This window comes from Hibiscus syriacus, unplaced genomic scaffold (genome assembly GCF_006381635.1).
Source record: "Hibiscus syriacus cultivar Baekdansim isolate YM2019G1 unplaced genomic scaffold, ASM638163v2 tig00112259_pilon, whole genome shotgun sequence".
NCBI classification, from domain to species: domain Eukaryota; kingdom Viridiplantae; phylum Streptophyta; class Magnoliopsida; order Malvales; family Malvaceae; genus Hibiscus; species Hibiscus syriacus.
Window position 1 is genome coordinate 277,185 of NW_024063287.1, and position 14,685 is coordinate 291,869.

At 34.4% G+C, this 14,685-nt stretch overlaps 1 protein-coding gene and 1 pseudogene across 4 annotated transcripts; both read left to right on the plus strand.

The window, feature by feature from the left end:
* Positions 1–897: 897 nt before the first annotated feature.
* LOC120176873 lies at positions 898–6,953 on the plus strand (annotated as a pseudogene).
* A 3,894-nt stretch (positions 6,954–10,847) lies between these two features.
* Positions 10,848–13,205, plus strand: LOC120176838 (protein REVERSION-TO-ETHYLENE SENSITIVITY1-like). 4 transcript variants are annotated; one of them, XM_039183153.1, is made up of 4 exons: positions 10,848–11,054; positions 12,096–12,495; positions 12,605–13,034; positions 13,068–13,205. In XM_039183153.1, the coding sequence occupies exons 2-3, from the start codon at positions 12,193–12,195 to the stop codon at positions 13,025–13,027; spliced, it is 726 nt and encodes a 241-aa protein (XP_039039084.1). In that variant the 5' UTR covers positions 10,848–11,054; positions 12,096–12,192; the 3' UTR covers positions 13,028–13,034; positions 13,068–13,205. The 4 variants fall into 4 exon arrangements, with proteins under 4 accessions (XP_039039084.1, XP_039039083.1, XP_039039086.1 ...); XM_039183152.1 differs by lacking the exon at positions 13,068–13,205 and having other exon boundaries at positions 12,605–13,061; XM_039183155.1 differs by lacking the exon at positions 13,068–13,205 and having other exon boundaries at positions 12,177–12,495; positions 12,605–13,061.
* The last annotated feature ends 1,480 nt before the right edge of the window (positions 13,206–14,685 follow it).

The window sequence follows — 14,685 nt, forward strand, 5'->3', positions numbered from 1 at the left end:
GACGATCAGAATTCAGACGGAGTCGGGATCGTAGTCCGAATTTTCTTTAACTCTAAAATAAGCTAAAAGTTTTAAAAACTTCTAATTTAGTCCCCAAAATTTACCATTTTTCACAATTAAAACCTCAAATTTCAATTAAATATTATTTTGAAATTTTCGGGTTGTTACAACTGTAGCAAATACATCAGTTCAAGAAATAATTTGATTAGAGCCTTATATGGGGAATTTTTTTTCCAACACTCTACATGGACGAGAAAGCCCAAATAATTTATTCTGGAGTTAAGTGCTCATTGACATTAGTATACATGTTTTTTGTTTTTTTTATTTATTACTATTTTTGTATGAAAAAATCGGTGGAACAATGTGTTGAATTTTTTTTTTTGCTCAGATAATACAGTCGAAGGATTATTTGCCCATTTAGAACATTACAGTTTTCCATAAGTCGTCATATCTTCCAAACGACCGACGTTGGTCACCATGTGCTTCGAACGAAGATTATCTAAATTTCCCAAGTAATAAATATTACTTATATCGATAATTTAGCTTTTAGGCGAAGATGCACTGTGCGACCTATGGAGGTCGTTCGGAGCATATAACGACCTATGTTGATAGCCCGGAGCAACCGACGATCTCATGGATCACTGTAACAATCACCCCAAATGAAAAAATAATTCATGGATTGCATTACTCCATCGATTTTGCCATTTTTGTATGTGTATTTGGAGGGAATTTGTTGGGCGTTTATTGTTGGAAACCGTTTACTTTTTAGCTTTGACGGGAAAAGAGTGCGCAGGATAAGCGAATCTACTTTGGTCCTTTGGGCGTAGGTTAAGACTGTAGATAGAATAGTATAGAAATTAAGAACAGTGGAACAAGAACAAAAAGAGAAACAATTACCAAAAATTATTCTTTAAAAAAAAGGAAACAGAAAAGAATAGTCGCTGTTGATGATCGATGTCGAAAATGAAGCATCTCTTAAGGAAGCTCCACATCGGCGGTGGTTTAAATGAGCACCAACGATTGGCGGAGGCGCGGTCTCTGATCGCCTCGAGTCCGAATTCGAATCCGGTGAGCGTGTCTGGACCGGAAACGGCGACAAATTCTTCTTCTCCTTCATCGTCTTTCGGTTGATTCAAGGACAATGGGGAGAATTGGGGTCGTTGAATCGGTCGAGGCAGATCGGACGGCTGGAGACGAGGTGGATTTTAATTTATTAGAAGAGGAGTTTCAGATGCAGTTGGCCTTGGCGATCAGTGCCTCCGATCCCGAGACAGCTCAGATCGACGCAGCTAAAAGGATTAGCCTCGCCGGCACAGATACCAAGGCGTTCGTGGAGTTACTCTCGCTTCGTTATTGGGTAATATATTCTTTCATATTTCAGATATATATACGTATTAATATAATTAGATTTTCGAGATTGTATTTCCTGTTTGAATCGGTTTCAATAGTCAATTATTTGTTCCTTTAATTCAGTTATGTGGTCATTCTATTTATTCCTTTTATCTTCATCCCACCCTTTTGTGAATTGATGTCTTTTACTAATAAATTCTGATTGCGTTTCATGTTTTCTCAATGTGATTACTAGTTTGTTTGTTTGTTTGTTTGTTTGTTTTCATTGGTATTGTAAATGAGGATTTTCAATTGCAGAACACATATTCACTTGTAAACTTTTGAAATTCTTAGCTTTGATGCCATTCTCGTTATTCATGAATTGCTTGGGATAAAAATTCATTGGTTTTTGAAATTCTCGTTAGTCTTTTTACCTGTTTTAATTGAAGTTTTGCTAAATATTGCAATTGGTACATCTTTATTGTATTGGTTCCTTCATCTACTTTGAGAACATCTCACTGTTTAAACATGTTAAGTTTTGCTTGCCGCAGCCAATGAACTGTGTTTCTATCATATGAAAACTTGTTTTAGTGTTTCAGCATGGCAATATGCTTGTTTATTCGAACTCTGTTATACAATGCCATCTCCTTTTTAAGCAGAGCTAGCTGGTAAAGCTTTCTCCTTAGCCCCACCCCCCACCCCAATAAAATTTACATGTATGCTTTTTTCCCCATAAATATAAATGATATATGTACCTTGCTTCTATTTATTCCTGTTATTATGTTTTGATTTGTTATTGGTTATTGGGATATTGTATTCAATATGGATATGAATATTACTTGTTATTAATTTTGATTATGTTTTTTTATGGTTTTTATGCACTGGGCATGTTCTAAAACACATTAGATCATATATTTGTTTCTTTATCTCTTGAGGAAAAGAAAAATAAATTCTCTGTTTTGTTATTTGCAGAATTATAATAATGTTGTAAACTATGATGAAAAGATTGTGGATGGATTTTATGATGTGTATGGAATTGCCTCAAATTTGGGTGCCAAAGGGAAGATGCCAACTTTGGTTGATCTTCAAGCAGTATCAGTGTTGAATAATGTTGATTATGAAGTAATTTTGGTTAACCGATTGCTTGATCATGAATTGCAAGCACTTGAGAAAAGAGTGTATAACATATATGTGCAGGCTCAAGCTTTTGGTCATGGCCCAGTTTTAAATGGCATGATTCAGCAAATTACCGAAATAATTGTAAATAGAATGGGTGGTCCTGTTTCTGATGCTGAAGAGATGTTGAGAATGTGGACTTCGAGAAGTTATGAGTTACGGAATTCTCTTAACACTATCATTCTTCCACTTGGACGGCTTGATGTCGGACTTTCTCGTCACAGAGCCTTGCTTTTTAAGGTTTTAAAAGCCCTCGACTCCTGTTATTCCCATTAGTTAAATGAATTCATCAAAGATGTTTTCCTTTTAACTTCACTAATGTCTACACCACCTCTCTTTTTCCTTTTCATTTGATATCTTTTATTTGACTTACTTTTCTGCTAGTCATATATCCTGCCACTTTTGTCTACTTTTAACTTGCATTAAGGATAACTGTATGTGGACCGTTTATAAGGAAATTGTTTTATGTTTCGGGTTCCAGGTTCTAGCTGATAGAATTAACCTCCCCTGCATTCTGGTCAAAGGGAGTTATTACACTGGTACAGATGATGGAGCTGTGAACTTGGTCAGAATGAATAACGGAAGGTAGTCTCCTCTATCTACAATTGTTTTTAATCATCTATGGTTTTGGTAATTATGCAGTGTATTATACTATTTGTGCATATCAAGGTCTTTTTTCTTGACTTAATCCCTTGACATTTTGTCATACCAGTTAATATTTTCTGTTTAGCAATGTTCTTTAGTTGATGCAATCATTCAGGCTAAATACACAACTTTTGAGTTTTTTTCTTTTTCTTTTCCAGTTCCATCCTGTCTTCTGCTTCAGCCTTTAAGCAGTTTTGCTGTCTGGCAAAGAAAAGTTCATTTTTGTATCGACACATGCTGATGTAATTAATTATCTGAAATATGCAGTGAATACATTATCGATCTGATGGGTGCTCCTGGGACACTAATTCCTGCTGAAGTACCAAGCTGTCACCTCCTAAGTTCTGCGCTGGATGTACGAGGCTTTGCTGATCGTACTGAAGCTTCTCAGAATCCACCTGTTCTGCTTGACAAAGGAATTGTAGATTTGTCAGTTTCAGCTGCTCTCGATATGGGCCCTAAAGATGGTGCCATGAGGTCAACAGAATTTGTCAGCAGTCAGGCAAATGAAGAGGAGAGGAGCCATGCTGAAAGAGCTGTCTTGGAGAGATTTGAACAGGATTTTGGGAAGCTTCTTCCCTTGACACCTAAATCTAGTGAAAATGTTTCTAGCATCCATGAAAAGCCACCATCAGCGCAAAAGAGAAAGGTTAAAAATGTTTCTAAGTATGTTATCAGTGCAGCAAAGGACCCAGAATTTGCTCAAAAGTTACATGCTGTTTTGATGGAGAGTGGCACATCACCCCCTCCAGATTTGTTCATGGATATTAATTTGCAGGATCTTTGTGAACAAAGTAGGGCTGAACAAGTAGTGAAAGGGATAAATGTAGATGCTGCTTCTAGCTGCCATTCAAATGAGTTGCCAATCAATGTTCACCGTCTTGTATCCTCTGGCATAGAGTCTGCAGAAAATACTGATTCAAATCTTAGACAAAACCACATGGCTAAATACCACAGAGATGGAATGAAGGCCATAAAAACATTAAAAACTAAAGTTGCATCTGCATCTGATGCTACATGTGAGGAATTTCTTGTTGGTAATACGACTAATGAGCAGACAGAAGTTTGTGAGACTTCCTTCTGCTCTGCTAATGAGTTTTGCCAAATACAGTCAGAAAATGTCTTGGTCACGAATGACAAGTTAATACAAAGGACTTCTGGTACAGAGTTCAATAAAGAATCTGCATTGGAATTGATTGAAACCACAGGTTGTGATTTGCATTTGATTAGTAGGGTTCACAGTGAGAAGATACATCCTATGCTAAGGGAGGTTTCAGAATGGGAAATCCCATGGGAGGATCTTCAAATTGGTGAACGCATCGGTATTGGTAAGGCCTCATTGATAATTTCCCTATTTCTTTTAAGTATCGGATATCTCCTGCCTAGGCTAACATGGACTAGCACAGTATAAGGGACAATCCTGTAAGTTTCACATTTTATCTGAACTGGATTGTGCAAGTCTGCTAGACCTGAAAACTGCAAATTGATGTTTGTGGAATAGGTTAAACCTGCTTTTTGATGCAACAATTTAGGAATAGGAACTAGCACAGTTGATTGCATTTTTTTTATATTCATGTTTTACTGGGTCTACAGTCAGAATGCGGTACTTGCTTGAATATGACTTGACTGTGCCGTACCAGTGCACACTTGCTTAATAGATGAACTCTTGTCTTGCAGGATCATATGGTGAGGTCTACCTAGCAGATTGGAATGGCACTGTGAGTTACATTTGCTATTACTTTTGTTCCGTGGAACTTTTAGGAGTAGTATAATAAATGATACAATGACACACAATAACAGTGCTACATGCCAAAATTAAAAAAAAAAAAAAAACTCTTTATCTAAGCAGTGACATTGACATTGTTTATGCCAAGTTTCCTAGTTGGCAAATACCGTAGGGCTATATGATGGCACAGTCATGGTAATATCTGATTCAAACTTACAAAAATCTCAAAAAAATCTGACTGCTGTAGTAAGTTTTTACTAGTTGCATCTGCATTAGCTTCTGTTGAATAATTCTTCTATGACTGATAACAGTATATATACGGCTTGTTCCAAAATTCTCTTCAATGACTTCTATGGTATTTTCATTTTAGTATTTGACTCATTTTCTTTGTTGGCTCTTCAGGAGGTTGCTGTGAAGAGGTTTCTAGATCAAGATTTCTCTGGTGATGCATTGGTTCAGTTTAAATGTGAAGTAAGCCCCAAAGAGCTTCCTATAGTATCATGCTTGTTAATTTCCTTCCATGCTTGTGAGCTTAATTTTACTATAGAATTGAATGAATTTATATTGAGAATTGAGGTCATCTCTGATTGATGACCCTGCGCAGGTTGAAATCATGTTAAGGTTGAGACATCCAAATGTTGTTCTTTTCATGGGAGCTGTTACTCAGTCCCCTCATTTCTCTATACTCACAGAGTTTCTACCCAGGTTGATTTTCTGTACAAAATCGAAATTGTTCTCTTTTCTCTTCTTTTGTTATTAGTAAGTTAACATTATTTGTATGCTATTTTCAGTTGTTATGGATATTAGTGGTCATTTTATGCTTCATGGTAATTTCCCTCTGGTATTAAAAGTTGAAAAAGGAAAATAGTGTTAGCTCTATGTCCTCCTGGTAATATTGTGCATATTTTGTCACTGATGTTATGTTTGTTGATAGTAGGTATTGGAATCTCCCTGTACCCCTGTGTAAGCTACTAAGTGCATACGTTTTGTCTTTTGCTGTGTATGAAAACGGCGTATCCTTTTCTCTTTGTGTTCTTTTTTATTAAGATGACCACTCTTATTGGTTTTGTGCTTTCTGCCAATAACTGATTAATTAATATGACAAGGTTGGCCATCCTGTTTTACTTTCTTCTTGTTCCTCCCTCGTTCTTATGCAGGGGAAGTTTGTATAAGCTACTGCATCGATCCAATCCGCAACTTGATGAGAAGAGACGGATGCGAATGGCTCTTGATGTGGTAGGAGTCACAAGTGAATAAATTATTTATTTTTATTTTGCACTAAAGTTCCGTCTCTCCTTTTCATTATTCTTCTTTCTGCTCTGTTATTTTTAACTAAAACATGCTATTATTTGCAGGCTAAAGGAATGAATTATTTGCACACAAGCCATCCTACTATAGTGCATCGAGATTTGAAAACACCAAATCTCCTTGTCGATAAGAACTGGGTTGTAAAGGTTCTTATCATAAATCTAATTCCTGGCTAAAGCTGTTCCTTGTTTTTAAGCTACTTTACTGATTGCTTAAGTTTCTGCTGGAAGATGTTTATGGATTTCGTTTGGAATATGTATGTTTGTTTCTCCATTCAGGTATGTGATTTTGGGTTGTCGCGCATGAAACATCACACATTCCTCTCTTCAAAGTCTACTGCTGGAACGGTAGTATTACTAAAAGACTGATCCTTCGTTTCACTTTGAATTTTATGTTACCTATTTATCCAAATATATCATCTTTTTATGAAGTAAATGTTTTCACTTGGACTGCAGCCCGAATGGATGGCCCCGGAAGTTCTAAGGAACGAACCAGCCAATGAGAAGTAAGTGAATTTTTACTGGTACATGCGTGTTTCACTGACATTTCTATCCCGTTTCTCATACGAATAGACTGGCTTGGTTTCAGATGTGATGTGTACAGTTTTGGCGTGATATTATGGGAGTTGGTTACGCTGCGTGTTCCTTGGAAAGGTTTGAATCCAATGCAAGTTGTTGGAGCTGTTGGATTCCAGAATAGGCGTCTTGAAATTCCCGAAGATGTCGATCCAATGGTTGCGCAGATTATACGTGAATGTTGGCAAACGTGAGTTCTAGACATAATTTTTTTTACATTTATCCATGTATGGAGAATGATCATATAAAATGGACTAATTCAATCTCAATCTCATCCGAATGTTAAATTGGTCTCGTTTCTCGGGCACTCGTAAACTTCCGAAACAAACCCAAGTTATCTTTCCCTTGCATTAAATAAAAGGATTTTTGCTCATGATCAATTCAAAATAATTAGAATAATCTTTTTTTTTATGGTTAGTCATGCTCGTGCTCGTCCAGAGCATATCATATAGGTAATATTGATTCAATCTCATCCGAATGTTAAATTGGTCTCGTTTCTCGGGCACTCGTAAACTTCCGAAACAAACCCAAGTTATCTTTCCCTTGCATTAAATAAAAGGATTTTTGCTCATGATCAATTCAAAATAATTAGAATAATCTTTTTTTTTTTATGGTTAGTCATGCTCGTGACTCAGTCCAAGTTACGAGCATATCATATAGGTAATATTGATTGTTGTGGAACTCACATTAATATAACTTGTGTTATCGTCTCTGCAGGGAGCCACATCTCCGACCATCATTCGCACAGCTCATGTCCCGACTACGACGTCTTCAACAGCTGTATATTGAAAGGCCAAAGTCGGGAAATCAAATTACATGTTGATTTTTGATGTAATAAGAACTTCATTAGCTGTTTCCTGGCTTGAAGAGCCAGGCCGCCATAAAGGTTTACTTCTAAATGTGCAAAGAAAGAAAAAAAAAAAAAGGGGCGATGAGTAAAGTGCCGGCTCATTCGAAACGGGGGGATCGGCACTTCCCGTCCTGAACGAGAGTGGATCGATTCCTCAGATAAGTGATCAGCTGCATATTGCAGTGGAGGATACCACTTGAAAACCGTGTTTAGTATTATGAATAGGTTTAGCATTTGTCAACTGTAAGAATGTTGAAGAAAAACCTAGATGTGATCAAAAAACGAAAAGAAAAGAAAACGAAAGGAAAGGAAAGGAAAGGAAAGGAAAGGAAAATAATTATCTCGTCCTTACGAAAATGTTGTTATTAGTTTTTTGTATAATTTTTATCATTTTTATTTTTATGATCTAATAGAAAAAAGAAAAATAGGTGAAAATATTTTAATAAATACAAAGTAGTGTGTTTGAAAAATAAAGGTTTAATAATAATAACAATTTAAGGGATAAAATAACTAAACTAATAAAGTTAAAGAGCCAAAAAGATATACCCTTAAAAATATCAGTAATAAACCTGAAACAATATTCAGGATTCACTGATATCGTTACGCATTGTACTAAAAATTAAATAATATAATCCTTCTAATATTTGATTATGATTTTATCATGTATATGTTATGGGTTCTTAGAAGATATACCTAATAAGACATACAATATCATCATTTTAAAATTTCAAGATTTCTATTTCGAGATTATGTCCTCACTTCTTCAAGACATGTTATATACATATAAATAAGATATTAATAATCTCAAGTGATGTCAAAATAAGATTTAAGGTATGATCCCAATAATAAAGGGCAATATGTTCTCATTGATCGACTCAAATTCAAACAATATTATATATACAATGTGTTAGAGTTTATTCAAACGAAAATTATAATAATATCCTTGCCAAATATATATATATATATATATATAGTAATATTACCACGAAATTATAAAATAATTTTAAAAGAAATTCAGACCAACGGATTATTATATAAAGTACTTGGAACTATATATTATGTGCGTGCGTGCGTGCACTTGAGAATAAATAATAATGCAAGATACACTGAAAAGGTTAGAAGCCATGGAAATTTTGTGGGCAAGTGTTAATTGTTAGGTTAGGTTACATGTATTTGTTTCTTACACTGAATTTCACCATCTTCTTTTATTTTTATTCAAAAGAGACGAAATGCAAATATATACATGACAATAATATTAATTAATTAAATGTATATTGTTTTTAAAATTAAATAAATATTATTATTACCATATTCAATAAAATAACACGTACATAAAAAGAGTTAAAATATCTAATTAAACACTTAAAAAGTAAATTATGCTACCAAATATTATTATCGAAGGTGAGTAGTAAGTATCATCAATATTAAAATAGATATAATGATAATAACATGTTAATAATTATAAAATCAACATCAAATCACTTATATAATATGATTTCCGACAAAATGCTCGCTGAAGAAAAGATTATAGGATATAATATAATATATGTGGATATCTTTATCAAGGTCTTCGTCTTGATAATCAGTAGGTTCCTTATTGATTTAATCCAGAACCTTCTAAAAAGTTGACACACGTGGAAATAAATCAATCCTGAGATAATTTATCTAATATTTTAAAAACAAAATAATAATGACACAATTACTTTGATGTTTATATAAATAATTCACGTTTTATTTTTTTTGAAGTGTTTTATTTTAAAATATTTTAACTTTTAGTCAAAACAAATATTATTAGATATAAATTATTAATTGATTAACTAATAATTTATATTATTGATGTGATATTTTTACGTGTGTTCAATTGAAGATGTGATATATATCACATGACATTACGTGTGTCACATCGCTCAAATTGATAACGTAATATGTGTCATACCACTTAAAGTGATGATGTAATATAATTAGACACATATAAAAATATTACATTAACAACATAATTTGACCGTTAGTCAACTAACATTTTCTATCGAACATAATCAATTTAGACAAAATGATCATTTATGTAAATATTTGGAGTGGTATGTCATTTTAAAAATTAAATTTAAAGAATTTATGTTTTAATTTTTTTTTACTTTAAATTTTTTTAAATGAAGGGTAAACTACAACGATGGTAAGTGATTTTTTAGGATGTTTCCACTTTAATTTACATATAATTATTGATTATTTAATTTTTTTATTATGATAACTGACATTAAAAATGTCAATGTGACACAATAAAGCCTTCCTTCAAAAAGGTCCTTAATTTTTCAAGTCGATAGTTGTTAATTTCAACGTAAAAAGATCATGCTTGTCCACAAGATTAATATAGTTCGATTTTAAGTTGAATAAATAGTTTATAACAAAATATCAGAAAATTTTAATTTTTAATATAATGGAGATTTGAGGAGCTTGAAAATATTTTCGACGAGTTTAAACTAAAATAAAAGAAAGAAAGAGAAAAAATAAAAATATTTTGATGATTTTTTCGATAAAAAAATCACTGAATTTATAAACGACGAAGAAAGGAAGTGACTATTCAATATAAATTAAAATTTAAACTTTTCGATCCATTGTTATCTGATATTATTATTATTGATCGTCGACATTTTTTATCATAAAAAATTGACCTTTGCAACAATTGTCAATTTAAAAATTATTTTTTAAGGAAAATAAAATTTTAACGTGTTACGTTAACATCTTTTAACCTCAGATAATGTTAGTGACCACAATGAAAACAAATTAAATTTTAATTACTATAGGAATAGTTTAACCTTTTTAAAATGGTATCTTCACAAAATTTTCAAATAAAAAAAAAGGTGAAAGAGTGGGCGTGGGTCCCACACCGGGAAGCGAAAATCCGGAATTGTTCATGAACCTTACCATAGCCTCTCTTTTCTTTCCAAATCCCAATTCCTTTTTATCTTATTTTCTTTTCTTTCTTTCTTTTTTATAAAAAAAATTCTGATAATTCCGAAATTGAGTCTTAGTACTGTTTATTTGGTTCTGAATTTAATCATTTAATGTTATGTGTTTGTTCTTTACCTTTGAATGATTTAAAAAAATAATATTGAATGATTTAATATCAAAATATATTTTAAATAATTCATAGTTATTATTAAACAACATATTACATTCATAACTAATTCATACGTATTTAAATAAATAAAATTCACCTTAGTCAGACTATATAAAATCAGTTGTTGTTATGCATCTTCAATATGAAACTGCGTAGTCACCTCTTCCGCCACCCTCCAACAACACTTGCCAAGACCAAAAACAGATTCCCAAACCAACAACCTTTCTTCTTCTTCTTTACCAACCCTTTAAAAAGATCTCTTCTTTGATTCATATTTGCTTTACCCTTTTCTGTTTTCAAGCAATTTACCCTACTTTTTTTTTGTTGCAGGTTAGTGAAACATCTTCCTTCACTGGTAAAGTTTTCGTTTTTTTTCCTTTGGTTTTTCTCTCCTTTTTCTTAGCAACATGCATTACATAGAGTTAAAGTTTTTATTTTGTTCTTAATTTGATTGATTTTGAACCTTGGGGACTTGATAATTTGATTGGTGTTTTCGGCCTGGATTTGTTTTTGCTGATTTCTCAATGATAAAATGATGTATTTAGGGTTTAATAATCTGAATAGTTGACTCAAGGAAAAGGATCTATTTGAGTAATTTCAAACTTTGTTGTGTTAATCTGTTGGTTGTAAAATGCATGTTCCCTTTTAGATGATAGTTTGTGATGCAAATTTTGCTTTCCTTTGTGCCCCCTGGCTTGGAAATTTGTTAATTGCTTTGTAATGAAATGGAGTCTTGCATGTCGGTTTGGAGCTCCTTACGGCGCTTCGTCCACTGTAGCCGGCTGTGGGGGAAACACAATGTTGTGATGAGTCTTTAGTTTGTGTAAAGTTGGGATGATGTTTCCAAATTGAGTTGATTTAGATATACTATAAAGGGTCAAAAGGAATGTTATTCGAGGCTAGATAATTGCTAGGTTCCGAAATGGACAAGAACTTAGCATTTTATCAGGTAGATAAATAAAGTTACGATTCACGAATGTTCTCGTATATATCATAGTGTATTTTATTTTGGATCTTAATGAACAAGGCTTGATGCTCTTACTAAGATATGCTGGCATAACTCATTCACTTTCTAGTTTGGACTATTCATCAACTAAATGAAATATATGGACTATTCATCAACTAAATGAAATATATCCGGATTTAATCCCAATTTCGAATAGCAATGATTGCAACCTGCAATAAAGTGACCGCAGTATTTCGAAAAATCTTTTGGTTTGTGTTGATGGCCATTCACCATATATTGACATTTAGAGCCTTTGCAATCTTGGCACAATTCTGTTGCCTTTTTCTTGTATGGCGTTTACTTATTGGTGTTGTATATTGCAGTTAATCGTTTTCAAAAGTAACGGTATTACGCATTTATTGTAGAATGAAATTATCGTCTTTGTGATTGGATAACAAGTCCATGTTTGAGGGTGTTGTCTGAAATGATGATGGTTCGCCACGTAGAATTGCAGAAAACCGTATGCTGTGTGGAAGAGTTCCTATGATGGATCTAAAAAGAGGTTATGATGTTGAACGTGATGGATCTAGAATTCAACATGATCTGTGGCCTTTAGATGAAATTGATCCGAAGAATGTGAAGTTTCCTTGTTGTCTAGTTTGGACCCCACTCCCAGTTGTCTCATGGTTGGCACCTTTCATTGGACATGTTGGCATTTGCCGTGAGGCAGGAGCGATTTTGGACTTTTCGGGATCGTATTTTGTTAATGTTGAGGATTTTGCTTTTGGTGCTGTAGCTCGATACGTGCAACTCAATAGAGAAAAGGTATAGTTTTGTCGGAATTTAACCTTTTACATCTCTACATGCATACAAAGGCATTTCTCTTTGCTGGAACTAGTGGTTGTTTCATTAACCAGTTTTATTGTGGAACTAGTGCTGCTTTCCCCCGAACCTGGCCGGGCACACATGCAAGCGTGGGTACCAGCACACAGAGTACGGGACTGCGCTCACATGGGACGATGCCTTGCAGTCAAGCGTGCGTTACTTTGAGCACAAGAGCTACAACCTATTCACGTGCAACTCATACTCGTTTGTTGCCAACTGTCTCAACCGGCTCTGCTACGATGGTTCAATGAATTGGAACATGATAACCGTGGCAGCAATGTTGATGCTCAAGGGGCAGTGGGTCAATACCATGTCGATAGTAAGATCATTCCTCCCTTTCACTGTGGTGCTCTGCCTCGGGTTAGTGCTGGTCGGGTGGCCCTTCGTGGTCGGACTCTTCTCGTTTTCTCTCCTCATCCTCATGTGGTTTCTGTTGGGGACTTACTGTGTCAAAACCTTACTGGAAAGCTAGAGCTTTCACTCTTTTTTCTCCTTTTTACCCCATTAAATTTGAATTTTTGGGTTAGTCGAAAGATGCAGGCATAGTAAGTACAGTTCGGTGTTTCTTTCAAACTCCTAGGTTGTCGAACATCTGACATACAGTGGCCTAAGGTTGTCTTGTCCCTTCCCTCAACAAACTAAATTGTAGATTTGCTTCAGTAAATGGAAACTGACATTTTATTACAATCCTAATAGTTCTGGTAGTAAGTTCATCAAGTTAGCTATAAACAGTTCTATGCTTCTACCCTGAGAGAGGCTGTTCCAAACAGGGCCGAAGCCGAGAATTTTATCTCGAGTTGGAACGGAGTCGTACTTGACGAAGTGGTGGATTGTCCTTGTGAAGTGATGAATTTGATGAACAAATTTTCGGATGCCTTTCGGGGATCATGTGAATCTTCATCGATTGTCGAATATTGATGTAGGTACCTTATACTTGGCAATGATCCTAGTCTTTGTGCCTCGTCGGTCTGGTGGTGCACGAAACCCTTACCTCAACACTTAGCGGAGGGTATACTTGGGCATAACAAGACTAAATTTCAAAAATAAACAAGTACAGGGGTTGGGGACATAATTAGACCAATATGTTTATATAAAGCAGTAAATTTGATTAAATCGGTTATTGATATAAAAATCGACAACTAAATTGATATGTTTATTTAACTCTTAACCAAATCAAATGTGAAATTAAACTAACCAAATCGAATTGACTTAATTATCACTTTAGCATGTATTTTTCTAAAAGTATTTGTCTTTTATGTCGAAGTAACAAATGATGTTGTTAACGTGATAATTCTTATATATCTAAATTATTTACGTGACACTCAAATTAAAATGATGTATCAGAGAATGAAACCGAAAATCTGAATGCATCTATTCATTTCTACCATCAAATTTTGCAAAACCCTATTAAGTACGAAGTCTTCCTCCCTCCGATTGGTCGAAGAAGACGGAACAATTTAATGACGTAAAGTAACAACCCTTGTCTCGTTTTGTTTTGTACCTCTCACTATTAGGGTTTCGTCTCAAGACGATCTTATGTTAGTGTAAATGAAGTTGTGATGTTTTAAGACATAACTGACTGAATTTGGGTTAGCCAGTGCATCCCTGGTTTTGTCCCAGGAGAGGACGATGGCCTTGATCAACCTTTGAATCCATCCCTGATTTTGTCAGACTCAATCAATCCCTCGAACCATTGCATTTGCGTATGCTATCTTCCTCTTCGGGTGCTTCGCTGCACACCAACTGTTTCCCCACATCAGGATACAACCAACTGAGAATATGAGTCAGCCAGATGTTTCAAATCTTACCATCCACTCATTTTATTGTCCTGAAACGACAACAATAACTTGTTTTCATCAACATTTCTGTACAGGCATACATACATTCTTATCTTACAATTTCTTCATTGAAAGTGTGACACGCATACATTCTTGTTGAGGATACTCTACTTTTGTTAGTGCACGTGATATGCATGCAGCGTATAGCTCATAAAGGCGGGAAAAGTTGTTGTATCGTTGAGAGTTTGTTAGAGGCTGTTATTATTGTAAACTTCCTATAAATGTATCTTTGCTCAAGTTAATAAGATGAGAAAGTTTACTGCTTAAACTTGCTTCTTATTGTTAGTTTAAC

Bases quoted from the DNA above. Each gene is read 5' to 3' on its own strand.
- LOC120176838 (XM_039183153.1), top strand. From the start codon at position 12,193: ATGCTGTGTGGAAGAGTTCCTATGATGGATCTAAAAAGAGGTTATGAT. The intron at 12,496-12,604 runs GTATAGTTTTGT...TTGTGGAACTAG, and splicing joins TGCAACTCAATAGAGAAAAG to TGCTGCTTTCCCCCGAACCT.